The sequence below is a fragment of the Pungitius pungitius genome, chromosome 16, assembly GCF_949316345.1.
Source record: "Pungitius pungitius chromosome 16, fPunPun2.1, whole genome shotgun sequence".
Taxonomy (NCBI): Eukaryota; Metazoa; Chordata; class Actinopteri; order Perciformes; family Gasterosteidae; genus Pungitius; species Pungitius pungitius.
In genome coordinates, this window is record NC_084915.1 from 10,775,722 (window position 1) to 10,793,106 (window position 17,385).

A 17,385-nucleotide genomic window follows, 5' to 3' on the forward strand; every position below is an offset into this window, starting at 1 on the left:
AGCCGACAGTGACATCACAGCCACTGATATACAGGTGAAACTCGAAAAATTAGAATATCGTGCAAAAGTTTGTTTATTTCAGGAGTTCAACTTAACCGTCTACCAGGACATTTTAGAGCACTTCACGCTTCCTTCGCCAGACAAGCTTTATGGAGATGCTGACTTTATTTTCCAGCAGGTTTTGGCACCTGCCCACACTGCAAAAAAAATTCTGAGATTTTGAATTTGGGGTTTTTATAAGCTGTATGCCAATAATCATCCAGAATTATATCAAATAAAGGCTTGAAATATCTTACTTTGCTTGTAATAAGTCTATATAATGTATTAGTTTCACCTTTTAAGTTAATTACTGAAATAAATGAAATTTTGCACGATATTCAAATTTTTCGAGTTTCACCTGTATCATCTTTATGCCGTATCCGTATTGGCTCTATGGGTCAATACTTGATATTAGCTATGCTTGAGAAAATGCTTATTATGAAATAGGCAGGATGTTTTTCCTGAGAGCGAAGCTAAATGAATTCATTGTACAAAGCTGTCAAGCCTTTTCTGTCCTCAGGGCAGCAGTTGATGTAGTCCACTTGTCGGTTCTAAGTCATCATGGTCCTGCTTGTGATGATGAAGCCCCGATGAGCTTTAAATGTTTTGAAATGAGTGGCTTTTAAATCCTCCTCTGACTTGATGTCTAATAAGGTCAATGTCTGATCTCTCTTGTCCATCACACACTAGGGATCAGACCAACTTCTTTTCAGTCTTAAAAACTTATTGCACTACATTAACACAAACATTTAATTTGCTTCTCAGCTGACCTGCTCTGATTACCAAAATGTAAGTTTTTAGCTCCGAAGAATTTGCAATTTCTGTAGGTGTTTCACAACAAAGTTCTTGAATAAAAGTTGGTTTGCTCATGAATGGTTAAGGAGTTTTAATGTAATGGAAGATTGAGATTATGAAAATAACAGTGGTTCAGAAATGACAAATATAATGTTCAAAATCATAATCCTCAACACAAAGCCTGAAAAGTAATAAAATTGGTGGTCATTTAATGATAACTTTCTTCACTTTCATTTTGGATTCCTTTCTGACTTTTATTATTTTTTTCATTGATGCTTTGATTTCTTGTGTCTGCAGAACATAAATTATTGGGTTCAGCATGGGAGGAAAAACAGAGGCCAGAGAAAGGTTTATGATTCTGGCATTTGGATGTATTGCTGAACCTGCAGTAAATGTGATTACTAGAGGAATGAAATATATTGCAACTAGTGAGAGATGAGCTGTACAGGTTCTAAAGGCCTTGTATCTTTCCTGAGCTGTTGCCACTTTAGACAAAGCATAACCAATACATACATAACTTAACAAAACAAATGCCAGTGGAAACCAAAGAATTAAAGCTACTAAGAACACCCCAAATACATGGCTGGGTGTGTAGTCATTGCAGGCCAGCCTGTATATCTGGCCGTGGTCACAGAAATAACTGTTAATAACCACAGACCTGCAGAAGGAAAGTCTGGTAAGAAGACCAACTGCAATGAGTACAGCAGTGATAGCAAACACCCAGAAAGAGGCAATCAAAGACAGCATGAACCTGTGGGTCACCTTCACATGATAGTGCAGAGGGTGCAGGATGGCAATTAATCTGTCATAGGAGAGTGCAACCAGATTAAAAACCTGCATGGAAAGGAAGGTGTAGCAGAAAAAAAGGAACGTCAAGCAGTCGTTGTAGGAGATGTAGGGATGGTTAAACAGAAAGATGTCAAGAAGCTTCGGCACCAGAGCAGAGCTACCCAACAAGTCCACAAATGCTAAATGAAAAACTGCAATATATTTAGGAGTTCTCAGATTATGATCCAAATATATTACTGCCATCACAACTGTATTTCCAAGCACTGAAACAATATAAACAAAACAGAGGAAGACATAGTAATACTTGATATTAGGAATGCCTGAGAAACCACTTATTATGAAATAAGCAGGACGCACAAAAGTGATGTTTTTTCCAAGAGCTGAGTTGAAAAAATCCATTGTAAAGATGTTCTCATTCTTTCAACATCACAAAGCAATGTAAAATGTAGAGAGCTGTTACACATCAATTCTGTGTTCTGTCAAACATGTGAGTTTTTATCTCTTTGCGACAATGAAGGTCTTAACAGCCCTAAATGCTTAAAGTCATAGCCTGAAACCCCTTGAGTCTATTGTATGTGAGTCAACACAGGGGAGTGGCCTCTCACCATAACAACAGAAACTTTTCCACATTACCAGTCAGTTCACTGAAAGAGTCTGAGTGAAAGTTTCAACTGACTTTGGGTGTAACCACCTTCACCAGTTGGAGAGAAAGCAAGTTGTAGCATTTGATGAGTGAAAAAAAGCCTGAATTGTACACACAACCACTATCTGTAATTTCCACCCTGATTGGTATCATTCAAATACTATGACAAAAATTGTTAAGCTGTAACATACAGATTTTACAGTCAAAAAATGATTTATGTACACATAGTGTACATACTCTTTTTTATTTTATTACTGCTATTGCTGTTTGGATCTTGTTTTTTTTTTCACTATGTCTGCACTACGAGTGCACTTTACCCCTTTGCTGCTGTGCAGTCATCACTAGGTTCAGAACTTAAAAGCAGAAATAAAACGCAAGTCAATGAGTGCTTCAAAGCTTTTGTCTCTCCACTGACCACCAGGGGTTGACTCTTCTTGAGGCAAAAAGTATCAAAGTCTATAGGAAAGTTAATCTACTTCTCCCTTTCGGATGTTTGATCTCATTAAAGATCGTAAACATGAGTTCATAATCTCCATAGTTAGCTTCAAATCTTCTTAAGTAAATTATGGAGTGTATTTAGTCGAATTTGGTCGGATTTAGAGTAAAATAGTTGCAGAAGAAAAACAAGATGGCAACAAATGAAATTCACAATGTTTGATTAATTAGTTAATTTTGTTTAATCTGTTGACAGTCCTAATATATATAATGTATTGCAGTATAGCCAAACAATACTTTTATATCATCTTTACCGCCAAGCCCTGCCTCGAAAGTGCACACCGTGTGGAGCAGTCCAGTGCAAGTCATTATAGTCAAAAAAGTTTGTGCATGAGCTCAACAGGGAGCTTGGGATTCACAAGCAATTCAGTGACTGAAGCCAAAAAGATGCTACAGTGGACCTTCATGGTAAAATGGGACTCAACAGTTGTTTGGATTTGTTCGATGTTGCATCTGTACTCTTGACCTTCAAGCTGTTAAGCAAAAACATCAGTTCCTGCTAACAAACCTCTTTTACCATGTACGTGTTTTTCAGAATCAGGAATCAGAAAACATTTATTGCCATAATATGTCAGACATACAAGGAATTTGACTTGGCGGTTGGTGCATAACAGCAGACAGTACGACAATGGACAACAACCTTCAGTCGGCTACAACCTTTCTAGCTTGTATCAGAGCCCCGGAAGCGAACAAGTCTTGAAGAGATGGCAGATTGCAGCCGATCACCCTTTTTGCTGAGCGGATGACACGCTGCAGCCCTTGTCCTTCTCCTTGGCTGTGGCTGCAGCGTACCAGACAGCGATGGAGGAACAGAGGATGGACTCAATGATGGACGTATAGAAGTGCATCATCATCATCGTCTTTGGCAGGTTGAATTTCTTCAGCTACCTCAGGAAGAACATCCTCTGCTGAGGCTTTTTGGTGATGAAGCTGATGTTCAGCTCCCACTTGAGGTCCTGGGTGATGATGAAGGCCAGGAAACGGAAGGAATCCACAGCAGTGACATGGAAGTCACACAGGGTGGTGGGGGGAGGTGGGTCCATCTCCACTGTCTTCAGACCGTTGAGCTCCAGGTTGTTCTGGCTGCACCACGTCACCAGATGGTCAGACTCCCACCTGTAGGCGGACTCATCCCCACCAGAGATCAGTCCAATGAGGGTGGTGTCATCCGCAAACTTCAGGAGCTTGACGGACTGGTGACTGGAGGTGCAACTATTGGTGTACAGGGAGAAGAGCAGAGGGGAAAGAATGCAGCCTTGGAGGGAACCGGTGCTGATGGTCCGAGAGTCTGAGACATGTTTCCCCAGCCTCACGTGGTCTGGGAGAGTTTGTCCTGCAGCAGAGACGGGATGATGGTGTTGAAAGCAGAGCTGAAGTCCACAAACAGGATCCTGGCGTAGGTTCCTGGGGAGTCAACATGCTGGGGGACGAAGTGGAGGGCCATGTTGACAGCATTGTCTACAGACATGTTAGCTCTGTAGTCAAACTGCAGGGTGTCCAGGAGGGGGTTCGTGAGGGTCTTCAGGTGGGACAGGACTAGCCGTTCAAAAGACTTCATGACTAAGCTGTTCCTCTCTCTCTGAAAGAAGAGCACTCGGCGAGATTGCGACTCTTTGCTGCCTGGTTTCCATATGGTGGAATGAGCTCTCTGATGACATCAGGAGAGCCTTTACATCTTCTGCCGAAAAAACTCAAGACACACCTCTTTAGACTATACCTTAACTAAAATATTAACAGACTGTAGCACTAACAAACTATAGCGCTTAAATTGTACTTAAAGGCATTTCGATATGACATGTTTTGAAACTGATTATTTGACGAAAATTGTACTTACTTGTTACTTGTTCTTCTGAGTTTGTATCTCTACAATTGAAATGCACTAATTGTAAGTCGCTTTGGACAAAAACCTCAGCTAAATGACATGTAACGTACTGTGTTTTCATGAAGTCAGAATGTAAATCATCACTTTTTTATCCGTTTTTTCATACTTTTATTTCTGATTGTTGTGATTGTCGCAGTTTTCTAGAGTGAGAAGTTCACAACTGAAGTGTGCTGTACTCCCTTGCTGAAAGCTGCAACATCTCAGTCTATTGAGGCTGTTAATGAGTTGTTAGTCGACACTACTCTTGCAGGATGACGACATTTCCCATAAAAGTTAGGTAAACATTTTGTCCCAAACAACAACTTGTGAAACTGTTGTATTACTTGTTTGCAATCTAATCTGAATCATGAGGTGAAAACTCTGCATTAAATATTCACCAATGGAGTAAAAAGAGGTCAAAATGTTCACTTGTTAAATAGATTATGTAAAGGAGGGATTTGCAGTTATTAACGTAGAGTAAAAAACTTGATTGATAAAGATACCTTACCTTAATCCATTTTTATATTCAACAAGCGTGATATTTCTATCAGCACGTTAATGAGCCAATTCTAAAATGTGCAATTAAAGAGATGTGACGTTGATTCTTGCTTCATATGTATTGCATGGACAAAAGGGAGGATTTCTCAAAATGTTGAACTATTTTTCTGACCTGCTCTGATTACCAACAAACTGTAAAGGTAAGGTTTATTATCTGAAAGTCTTATGTCGTCTCCCTTCCTGCATTACCACTCTCAACCCAAAGTGTTGCTGATGCTCCAGCAGAGGCCATTTGACTATACAGCAGTCTGCTAGCAAGTTAGCTTGTTAATTGTGCCATGAGTTCATACTGTAATAGTTCCAAATAAGCCAAATAAAGTCTTCACTTATCCGGCTCTAACAATGTGATGTTACGCTGGGAAAGGAGAGTGGGAATCAAACATTTAGTGGTTTAATATGACTCATTGGGGTAGGGTCATAAATGCAAAAGCACACCAGTCTACAACATGTCTAAATTATTTTTTAAGGATTAGCGGCTTGACATGGGTCATCAGGTTACATTAAAATGTTGACAGACAAATATTTTAACTGACATACAGTTAAAAAACAGACCACACATGAATTATACATAGTAAATCAATGAAACCCTTAACTCACCAGAAAGTAGCCATGGACATATTGTTATTAGTGTCACTTAGAACAAACTTAGTTTCATTTTAATATATTTAAAAATATCTCTTAGATAATATTTTAAATGTACAAAATCGCAATGCGCACCACAAAACCGTTGTCATTTGATGATAACTTTTTTCACTTTCATTTTGGATTCAAATCTGACTTTTAAAAGTTTTTTCACTGATGCTTTGATTTCTTGTGTCTGTAGAACATAAATAATTGGGTTTAGCATGGAAGGAAAAATCGATGTCAGAGAAATGTTTAAGATCCTGGCATTTGGATGAATTTTTTCCATCATGGTGTATGTGATCAATATTGGGATGAAATTGATTGCCACTAGTGAGATATGAGCTGTGCAGGTTTTAAAGGCCTTGTATCTTTCCTGAGCTGTGGCCACTTTAGACAAAGCATAACCAATACATAAATAACTTAACACAATGAATATGAGTGGAAACCAAATAGCGAGAACTGTTATGAACATTGCAAGGACATAACTGGGTGTGTAGTCATTGCAGGCCATCCTGAACATCTGCCCGTGGTCACAGAAATAACTGTTAATAACCACAGACCTGCAGAAGGAAAGTCTGGTAAGAAGACCAATTGCAACGAGTACAGCAATTATAAGAAACACCCAGAAAGAGGCAATCAAAGACAGCATGAACCTGTGAGTCACCTTCACATGATAGTGCAGAGGGTGCATGATGGCAATTAATCTGTCATAGGAGAGTGCAACCAGATTAAGAACCTGCATGGAAAGGAAGGTGTAGCAGAAAAAAAAGTAAGCAAAGCAGTCGTTGTAGGAGATGTAGGGATGGTTAAACAGAAAGATGTCAAGAAGCTTCGGCACCAGAGCAGAGCTACCCAACAAGTCCACAAATGCTAAATTAAATACTGCAATATATTTAGGAGTTCTCAGATTATGATCCAAGTATATTACTGCCATCACAAGTGTATTTCCAAGCACTGAAACAATATAAACAAAACACAGGAAGACATAGTAATACTTGATATTAGGAATGCCAATAAATCCCTGTATTATGAAGTAAGCAGGACGCACAAAAGTGATGTTTTTTCCAAGAGCTGAGTTGAAAGAATCCATTGTAAAAATTTTCTCATTCTTTCAACATCACAAAGCAGTGTTAAATGTAGAGAGCGATTACACATTAACTCTGTGTTGTGTCAAACACAGGGAGTTTTTATCTCTTTGCGACAATGAAGGTCTTAACAGCTCTAAATGCTTAAAGTCATAGCCTGAAACCCCTTGAGTCTATTGTATGTGAGTCAACACAGGGGAGTGGCCTCTCACCATAACGACAGTAACTTTTCCACATTACCAGTCAGTTCACTGAAAGAGTCTGAGTGAAAGTTTTGACTGACTTTGGGTGTAACCTCCTTCACCAGTGGGAGAGAAAGCAAGTTGTAGCATTTGATCAGTGAAAAAAACTCTGAATTCTACACACACTTCACTATCCGTAATCGCCCCCCTATTGGCGGACTATTAAAGGATTATCTTAATGTGGCACCGGGCCGGTCGTCTAGTTCTTAAACACTACGACACTTTACTATACAAGGAGATGTCGTCCAATTAGACTGAGCAACCCAGGTTCGTTTACTCAAGGGACAGAGACAATGTTACCATACAAGACAATGATTTATTGGAACAACAGTATGACAGGGCACAATTTTATTGTTAAAAGCTTAACGTAGAAAAATCTGTATACTCGCCCAGTTCCCTAGCCACGGCGAGAGTAGGGCGGCCGTCTGTGTGGGGACAGCGAATCCCTCCGTACATTTAACCACCCAGTGCAACTTGCGAACATGAAACACTACAAACTCACTCATACTATGACATAAGGAAGAGTTAAAAATGATTATTGCAATTATCAATAATACACCACATGCAAGGGTCAATCCAAATAAAGTGCCTACGCTATTCCTCCGCACAGCGAGCACCCCCCACTCGAAATCAATAAAATAAAATGAGGAGAGTACACGAAAAAACGAACGACGAAACACAGGAAGCACAACATTACAATGCTGACCAGATTGAAATTACTCGATCGCTACTTGCAAAATGTGAAGCAAAACAGTAGTTGGACACCACCTGAAAGTTAAACACATTCGCACAAGTTAAATAAATAAGGTTTGCCTGCAATCGTCCTACAATGGATTCATACCTGGAAAGGCTGAGGTGTTAGACCCTCCCCGACGAAGTTTAGAGGGACTCCACTCTGCCGGCAAAATCTACAAGTGTGATGTTTTGTAAGCTGACATTTTTGCAATAATAAATCACATTAATAAATAAATCAAAAAGATGCTGCAGTGAACCTTCATGGTAAAATGGGATTCAACAATTTTAATTTGTTCGATGTTGTACTCTTCACCTTCATGCAACTAAGCAAAAAGATGAGTTCCTGCTAACAGACTTCTTTTACCATGTACGTGTTTTTCAGAATATGCTCAACGAAACGAGGAGATGTGTTATTACAAACTGCTGTATATTCATAAAGTCAGAATGTAAATCATCACTTTTTCATCACTTTTTTGATACTTTTATTTCTGATTGTTTTGATTCTCGCAGTTTTCCAGTGTGAGAAGTTTACAACTGAAGTGTGCTGTACTCCCTTGCTGAAAGCTGCATCTCAGTCTATTGAGGCTGTTAATGAGTTGTTAGTCGACACTGCTCTGACGATGACGACATATCCCATAAAAGTTAGGTAAACATTTTGTCCCAAACAACAACTTGTGAAACTGTTGTATTACTTGTTTGCAATCTAATCTGAATCATGAGGTGAAACTCTGCATAAATATTCACCGATGGAGTAAAAAGAGGTCAAAATGTTCACTTATTCTATTCCCCATGTCACAACACAACTAATTTTAGTCCATGAACTGGGGTTAAATAGATTATGTAAAGGAGGGATTTGCAGTTATAAACGTTGGGTAAAAAATATGATTAATAATGATACCAGAAATAGATTCTGGTAGCTAAGTGCATCGCAACATTGGTTTAGGACTTCTTGTAAAAATCCTGTAAAACCATTAATCAAAGTTCCTTATATTCCTTAATGCATTTTTATTTTTAACAAACGTGATATTACTATCACCATGTTAATGAGCCAGTTCTCAAATGTGCAGTTAAAGAAATGTGACGTTGATTCTTGCTTCATATGTATTGCATGTGCAAAAGGAAGGATTTCTCAAAATGTTGAACTATTTTTCTGACCTGCTCTGATTACCAACAAACTGTAAAGGTAAGGTTTATTATCTGAAAGTCTCATGTTGTCTCCCTCCCTGCATTACCACTCTCAACCCAAAGTGTTGCTGATGCTCCAGCAGAGGCCTTTTGACTATACAGCAGTCTGCTAGCAAGTTAGATTGTTATTTGTGCCATGCTTTAAACTGTAATAGTTCCAAATAAGCCAAATAAAGTCGTCACTTAACCGGCTCTAACAATGTGATGTTACGCTGGGAAAGGAGAGTGGGAATCAAACATTTAGTGGTTTAATATGACTCATTGGGGTATGGTCATAAATGCAAAAGCACATCAGCACAAATGAAATGTGTAAATTAATTTTTGTAGGATGAGTGGCTTGACATGGGTCGTCAGGTTACATTAAAATGTTGACAGACATTTTAACTGACATACAGTTAAGAAAAAGACCACATGTGAAAATGGTAAATCAATAGTAGCCATGGATAGATTGTTATTAGTGTCACATAGAACAAAGTTAGATTCATGTTTAAATATTAATAATATCTCCTAGATATAGAGATGTTTTAAATGTAAAAATCACAATGCTTAACACAAAACCGTTGTCATTTGATGATAACTTTTTTCACTTTCATTTTGGATTCAAATCTGACTTTTAAAAGTTTTTTCACTGATGCTTTGATTTCTTGTGTCTGTAGAACATAAATAATTGGGTTTAGCATGGAAGGAAAAATCGATGTCAGAGAAAAGTTTATGATCCTGGCATTTGGATGAATTTTTTCCATCTGGGTGTATGTGATCAATATTGGGATGAAATAGATTGCCACTAGTGAGAGATGAGCTGTGCAGGTTCTAAAGGCCTTGCATCTTTCCTGAGCTGTGGCCACTTTAGACAAAGCATAACCAATACATACATAACTTAATAGGATGAATGCGAGTGGAATCCATACAACAAAAGCTACTAAGAACATTGCAAGGACATGGCTGGGTGTGTAGTCATTGCAGGCCATCCTGAACATCTGGCCGTGGTCACAGAAATAACTGTTAATAACCACAGACCTGCAGAAGGAAAGTCTGGTAAGAAGACCAACTGCAATGAGTACAGCAGTTATAGCAAACACCCAGAAAGAGGCAATCAAAGACAGCATGAACCTGTGGGTCACCTTCACATGATAGTGCAGAGGGTCCATGATGGCAATTAATCTGTCATAGGAGAGTGCAACCAGATTAAACACCTGCATGGAAAGGAAGGTGTAGCAGAAAAAAAGGAACGTCAAGCAGTCGTTGTAGGAGATGTAGGGATGGTTAAACAGAAAGATGTCAAGAAGCTTCGGCACCAGAGCAGAGCTACCCATCAAGTCCACAAATGCTAAATTAAAAACTGCAATATATTTAGGAGTTCTCAGATTATGATCCAAGTATATTACTGCCATCACAACTGTATTTCCAAGCACTGAAACAATATAAACAAAACACAGGAAGACATAGTAATACTTGATATTAGGAATGCCAATAAATCCCTGTATTATGAAGTATGCAGGACGCACAAAAGTGATGTTTTTTCCAAGAGCTGAGTTGAAAGAATCCATTGTAAAAATGTTCTCATTCTTTCAACATCACAAAGCAATGTAAAATGTAGAGAGCTACTACACATCAACTCTGTGTTCTGTCAAACACATGAGTTTTTATCTCTTTATGACAATGAACAGCTCTAAATGCTTAAAGTCATAGCCTGAAACCCCTTGAGTCTATTGTATGTGAGTCAACACAGGGGAGTGGCCTCTCACCATAACGACAGTAACTTTTCCACATTACCAGTCAGTTCACTGAAAGAGTCTGAGTGAAAGTTTCAACTGACTTTCTCCTTCACTAGTACGAGAGAAAGAAAGTTGTAGCATTTGATCATTGAAAAAAAACCTGAACTGTGAACACACTTCACTATCCGTAATCCGTAAGCTTTTGTCTCTCCACTGACCACCAGGGGGTGACTCTTCTTGTGGCAAAAGAAGTCTGAGTGTATAGAAGTCAATAGGAAAGTGAATCTACTTCTCCCTTTCTGATGTATTACCTCATTAAAAATTGTAAACATGAGTTTATAATCTCCATAGTTAGCTTCAAGTCTTGAATGATATATTGAGATTCATACAGAGAGTATATTGCTGTATAGCCAAACAATAGATAGATAGAGCGATAGATCATCTTCATGGTGTATTGCCAAGCCTTGGCTCCACAGTGCTCACCGTGTGCAGCAGTCCAGAGCAAGTCATGATAGTCAGAAAAGTACCACGTGAAGGACCAGGGTACGCATGACGCGAGGAGAGTGGGTCGATAGAATAGGGACTTTATTTACCCAAAATTGGTAACAGCATTGATAATAGCATGAACAAAGGTTGAACTTAGACCAATTAAATAAATGAAACATAATTCAGAGTTTAACACGTGTTTTTTCGCACGCATGTGTGCCTTCCCCAACAAACAACAACCCACCCTGATTTATTCCCAACTGCATGTTCATAGCAGGCTGGTCAGTGCACCAATAATTGCAGGGTTGCAGGGTTAGTTGCCGCCCTTCCTCATCTGCAGGTTAGATGCGGCGGCCTCCGAGAACGCCCGTCTGCCGGCTGCAGAGTGGACCAATTAATCTGTGAGGCCAAAGCTCTGTCATTGGCTGGAACTCTGTCATCACCACAGGTTGACCTTCTGTTATTACGCCATGAGAGCAGGGCTGCATTGAAAGGTACCACCGGGTGATGCGGCTATTAGCACTCTTCATGCCTTCCATCCACTTCAGGGCTTTATTGTCAGTTTCCAAGGTGTCCAACAATGTCATCCACATATGCGGCAGCAAAATCGGACAATTCGAACAATACCTGGTCCGTCAATCTTTGTAAAGTTGCTGGGGCGCCACGCAGTCCAAAAGGAATGGCCGTGAACTGGCACGAACCCGTTGACGTGCGGAGGGCTGTTAATTCACGGGCCTGCCGAATCAGTGGTACCATTTTTGCAGAGATCAACAGTGGTTCGAAATTTGGATTTACCTTACCTGTCAATTAGTTCATAAACACAAGGAAAATTCAGAAATAGAATTTAGATAACAAAAGTCAATGCAGAATCTTATTGTGCCATCTTTCTTTGGGACTTAAACAATGGGGTTGCACCACTCACTCCCCGGTACCTCAAGGATGCCCAAGAACAGCATTGGTTCTACTTCCTTTTCTAACCACATCAGCAGGCGAAGAGAAAATCTGTAGCTCATTCTTCGTACCGCTGCATCTTTTTCTTTACAATTCTGTGTTCTGTCATTTGTGTACAAACAGGAGTTTCTTTAAAAACGTCTGGGACGCAGAGGGCACGGACCTGGGTTGGCTGTGGGTGAGGTCAGGGAGAGTAGAAGCCAGTAACGGAAGGTACTGTTCATCATTGTCGTCCTTTTCCTTTACATGCCTAATCAACAACAAGTCTTTCCGCTCAGCCCAGGGAATCCATTCCTTTAATACAGAGCAGTTTGTACACATCTCTCAGTAACTTGGACATGAAATTTGTCCTCTGGTCGTTGAGAATTTTCTTTGAAAACCCAACCCTTGCAAAGAATTGCACGTAACAAAAAGCATTGGACTTTGGCGTGACAGTTTTCAGGGGGAAAGCTTCTGGATATCTAGTAGCATAATTCGTTATTACCAGCATGAAGCAATTTCCTGACTTGCTCCGTCATCACCACACGTTGACGTTAGTTGCAGCCGCCACATACCATACGAAGTACATCAAGATTTAGTTTGTGCATGAACTCAACAGGGAGCTTGGGATTCACAAGCAATTCAGTGGTGTCTATAGCCGAAAACATGCAGCGGTGGACCTTCATGGAAAAATAGGATTCAACGGCCGTTTAGATTTGTTCAATGTTACATCTGTTGTACTCTTGACCTTCAAGCTATTAAGCAAAAAGATCAGTTCCTGGTAACAAACATCTTTTACCATGTACGTGTTTTTCAGAATATGCTCAACGAAAGGAGAAAGCAGATGAGATGTGTTATTACAACTAGTGTTTATCTACTCAGAATGCAAAGTCATACTTTTGTTTTTTCATATTTTTATTTATTTTATTTCTGATTGTTTTGATTGTCGCAGTCTTCCACAATGAGAAGTTCACAAGTGAAGTGTGCTGTACTCCCTTGCTGAAAGCTGCCACATCTCAGTCTATTGAGGCTGTTAATGAGTTGTTGGTCGACACTGTGCTCGCAGCATGACGACATATCCCATAACAGTTAGCTAAACACTTCCCAAACAACAACTTATGAAACTGCTGTATTGCTGTTGTAATCTGAATCATGGGATAACAACTCTGCATTAAGTTTTCTCAAATGGAGTAAAACTCTTGTTAAGAAGAGTTCAAAATGTTCCCCTATTCTACCCCCCATGTCACAACACAACTAACTTTAGTCCATGAACTGGGGTTGAATGGATTATGTGAAGGAGGGATTTGCATTTATTACTCAATTATGTGATTGATAACGATACCAAAAATGGATTCTGGTAATTAAGCGCATTGCAAAATTGGTTCCTGTAAAAGGAAAATCCTGTGAAACCATTAATTAAAGTTCCTACATTCCTTAATGCATTTGTATATTAAACAAGTGTGACATTACTATCACCATGTTAATGAGCTAGTTCTAAAATTTGCAGTTAAAGAAATGTAACTGCTTGTCTTGCATCACATATATTCCATGGGCATAAGGAGGTATTTCTCAAAATGTTGAACTATTTAGAGAACATGCATACATGACATTGTATTTTCATCTTACTGTATGGCCTTGTTAAGTTGCCATATAGTATTGCATCATTACTTGTACTTTGTTTTCCAACTAAACAAAAGTGCAGGTCTCACAAGAGACCTAATTAAGTAGCATTTCAAGTTCACATCAGTAGACTGAAGTCGACATGGTTGAAAACTGTCTAGCAACTTTGAAAACATTCCATTTTAAGTTGTCAATTTATTTTGAAGCATAAATAAATTTAAAGGCCAAGTGGAAAAAGGTTTATACATATAAGGTATAGCTGTTTGTCCCTAAAATGTATTTAAATTCCCGGAAAAAGTACACCACTACGTCCGTCAGTACACACAAATTGTACTTTTACAATTGAAAATAAAAACTAGCATCATATTAAAAAAAAATTTATATGCAATATAACTGTACTCAATAAGGAGAATGACTAAACCCTATATCCTACCTAAGACGATTCTATATTCCCCGGATACTTACATTAATAACTTTCATTAATTTCATCTAGCTCGGTCTATTGGGTCTAAAACAAGGGAATAATCCAGAGAATATTAAAACTCGAGAGATCTCACTTTAAACTATTACACAGAGTGTTATCTGTGGGGATTTACTATTAAGATATTGTCGCCAAATAAATACAATTAGCTCCCTGGGTATATTACAGGTGTTTATAATGTCCCAGGGAGAGAATTGTCCTCTGATGATACATAACAAATAAGGCTAAATGACAGGACCACCCTCTGCCTCAGGCCTGCAGGGAACGATTCTTTATACTATTTCAAATTCTGCAAAGAAAAGGAATTTCAAAAAGCTTGCAAATTGCCCTCTTGAGAGAATCCACCACAGATACTAGTTACTACTAGCTAAGGATTTTATTCTTATCAATTTATTTTTCACTTTCTTCAACAAATCAATTGACCAGTTCCCTTGCACAAGATGTCAGAATGCAATAAGTTGCCAACTTCGCTTTCCCTTTACACAATCTTGCCATTTTTATTTATGGAATGAATAAAAACAACAAATACATTTGCCGTCACTCAAGCAATGAATAAAGTAATTATTTCAGCACTTTGAAAAGTTCAGACTTTCGTCAACTGCAAACTGTCCGTTCTGTAAGTCGGTGACTCCGGGGAATCCCCCCACAATGACACCCCACCTTCTCATTTCTCCTCATTGGGGACCTGAACTGTTTTTCTCCTCCTGTGTCTCAGGGGATAACAGTCTTGCTTAAACGTGTTATGACCAAACTGACTAATTGATCTCGAGAGTGTTTGCACCCCCAAGACGAACGAGGACACAAATATTTATCACACAAATGACGCAGCTGATTGTTGTTCAAGTACTTTCGTCTCCGTAAGTACTTTTTTTAACTTTTGAAAGAGAAAAAATGAGTTCTGGCTGAGCTGCGTTTTATTTTGTTTATCTTCAACGTGTTTCAGTATGTTTTGAAAATATAGAAAATCGACTATTCTTTTCAATTTGCCATGATATGGAAGCTCTTGTCCTTTATTAGAGTAATGAAATGAGGGTCAATGTGACGCTGTGTTTAACTTAAGAAGGCTAGTACTCATCAGGAGGAAGAAAAACTTACAAGCAGCACATCTAACAAGCGGCCGGTGTTGCCTCCCTCTCCGCATCAGGTTCTGACCATTCATAATCATGCAAGATGTATGAACGTAGTGAAATGTGAAACCCACCTGGACGAGCCGACACTCAAAATGGCATCAGCACAGGGATGGGTGGAGGGGGCAGGCGGGCAAACACGGACAAGCTTTTTTGGAAAATCAAAATGTTCACCTCTAGCTGCTTCTGTCTTCAAACCTTTGGGGCCTTATATTTATCAGTTATGATAATGTTTTAAATAGTGAAAAACAGTGTAAAGGCGTGAATGTCTCACACATCTCAGCTCCGCGTGCAGACTGGTGTTGATTCCAGGCGTATTATAGATTTATTATAAAGGGAGAGTAGTCAAATAATTCTAATACGACAATAAAATCACAAGTTATTGTCAGTAAGTTGGCTCTAACGTGATAAATGAAAGAAGAAACTAAACTATAAGGAGAAAGTTGGTGGTCCTCAAATGTTGACGTGGCTTACACATCTCTTAATTTTGAACCAATGAACTAATATTTTAAAGTGGACCTCCCACGACAACTGATCCGACATCTGCCCACCATTTCATAAGCCCCTTGTGTATTGTGGGTATTGAGCAACTGCTTATGCTTAATTCAGTCATTTAGTTGTTCATTTAGGCAGCAAAACTGTTCTTTATTTCCATGTTAACACTGAACGGGATCCCATTCTAATTCTAAGAATATTTAGTTCAGCAAGAAAATAATGTGATTATCCAGAGTTGCAACTTTTAGAATGAAATTCACTCATATTGACTGAATGCTTTACATTATAGCTTGGCCTTTTTTCCCCTTTAGTGTGTTGGTCTGAGTAGTACATTTCAGTTGAGTCTAAACCTTGCTGTTAAAAATGACCCAAAAACATGGAGAACACATTCCTGATCACAAGGGGGCAGAAATGTATCGAAATACAAATCATTGGTTCATGTAAATGATGAAAGCAAAATGATATATTTTCACAAAATGGGGTGTTATATTTTCTATGACAAGTCTGTTTTAGTGTCCCACTTCTGGGGCCAGAGCATTGTGCACTGTGACACTTAAGTAGAAGGTAACCCTAATTGATGTGATTAGTTCTAACCATGCATTTATTGCACTTTCAAAATCTCTTTTTTTTTCAGAACTAGACAATTATTATACCATATATTGACATATTGTTTATTAAACTGATGGCTTCAGCTCTCACGTTAGTCACATTGAAGTTTTAAACCATGAATGTGGTTAGTATTAACTACGCCTTAGTACCAGTAACTGTTGGAGGGTTGTTTCTCAGCAGGTTTGTTCCTGTTAGTCATCTGAGGCCGTCTGACAGAAAGCAAAATCACAGTTTTTCTGAAGGAGGATTTGACACTCACACTCACATGTCTAACTTAAAGGGGACATATGAAAATTCCACTTGGATAGGTCATCTAGATGTTAATGTGGCTGTCTGGCATGTGTGCCAACCCCCAAACGCTGGAAAAAAATATTCCTGTAATGAATTAATACTAATAAAAACGACTCGTCTGGCAGTTTCAGGGTTTGCTGACATCATCAGACAAAGTTTGAGTCTCCTTCTGTTTGGGTCTAGTGATCTAAAACAACTGGTTCCCTTCCTCAATTGTCAGCACCTCTGATTCAGGACTTCCTATTATTTTACTGCAAAGATTTCAGATGCAAGTAGTTCTAATCTTTCAATAAATATCTTTTCTTCAATGTATTTCTTCATACGCGACAGTGATGCAGTGGATTTATGATTAGTAACCATTAGCCTTAGATTACTAACCCATAGCATTATATTTTATTATATTTTATTTTATCCCTCTTGCACTATGTTGTCTTGTTGTCAATTGTCAAACTGTCTGCTGTCATGCACCAATTGCCAAGTCAAATGCCTCGTATTATGTTAATAAATGTTTCCTGGTTCCTGGTTCAATGGAATGATTGGAATTGTACAATAACTACATTTCTATCACATGATTTTCGAT

The 17,385-nt window shown here is 38.8% G+C and overlaps 3 protein-coding genes across 3 annotated transcripts; all 3 read right to left on the bottom strand.

Moving 5' to 3' along the window:
* Window positions 1-1,038: 1,038 nt before the first annotated feature.
* Window positions 1,039-2,025, bottom strand: LOC119215801 (olfactory receptor 1E16-like). Its single transcript, XM_037468240.2, has one exon. It carries the CDS (start codon window positions 2,020-2,022, stop codon window positions 1,039-1,041), a length of 984 nt encoding a protein of 327 aa, XP_037324137.2. The 5' UTR covers window positions 2,023-2,025.
* A 3,885-nt stretch (window positions 2,026-5,910) lies between these two features.
* LOC119215802 (olfactory receptor 6C4-like) lies at window positions 5,911-6,897 on the bottom strand. The gene has a single exon (XM_037468241.2). It carries the CDS (start codon window positions 6,892-6,894, stop codon window positions 5,911-5,913), a length of 984 nt encoding a protein of 327 aa, XP_037324138.2. The 5' UTR covers window positions 6,895-6,897.
* A 2,717-nt stretch (window positions 6,898-9,614) lies between these two features.
* Window positions 9,615-10,601, bottom strand: LOC119215803 (olfactory receptor 1361-like). The gene has a single exon (XM_037468243.2). It carries the CDS (start codon window positions 10,596-10,598, stop codon window positions 9,615-9,617), a length of 984 nt encoding a protein of 327 aa, XP_037324140.2. The 5' UTR covers window positions 10,599-10,601.
* Window positions 10,602-17,385: the final 6,784 nt, after the last annotated feature.

What these genes read in the sequence shown, in the direction of transcription:
- LOC119215801 (XM_037468240.2), bottom strand. Translation starts at nt 2,022, where the DNA reads ATGGATTTTTTCAACTCAGCTCTTGGAAAAAACATCACTTTTGTGCGT.
- LOC119215802 (XM_037468241.2), bottom strand. Translation starts at nt 6,894, where the DNA reads ATGGATTCTTTCAACTCAGCTCTTGGAAAAAACATCACTTTTGTGCGT.
- LOC119215803 (XM_037468243.2), bottom strand. Translation starts at nt 10,598, where the DNA reads ATGGATTCTTTCAACTCAGCTCTTGGAAAAAACATCACTTTTGTGCGT.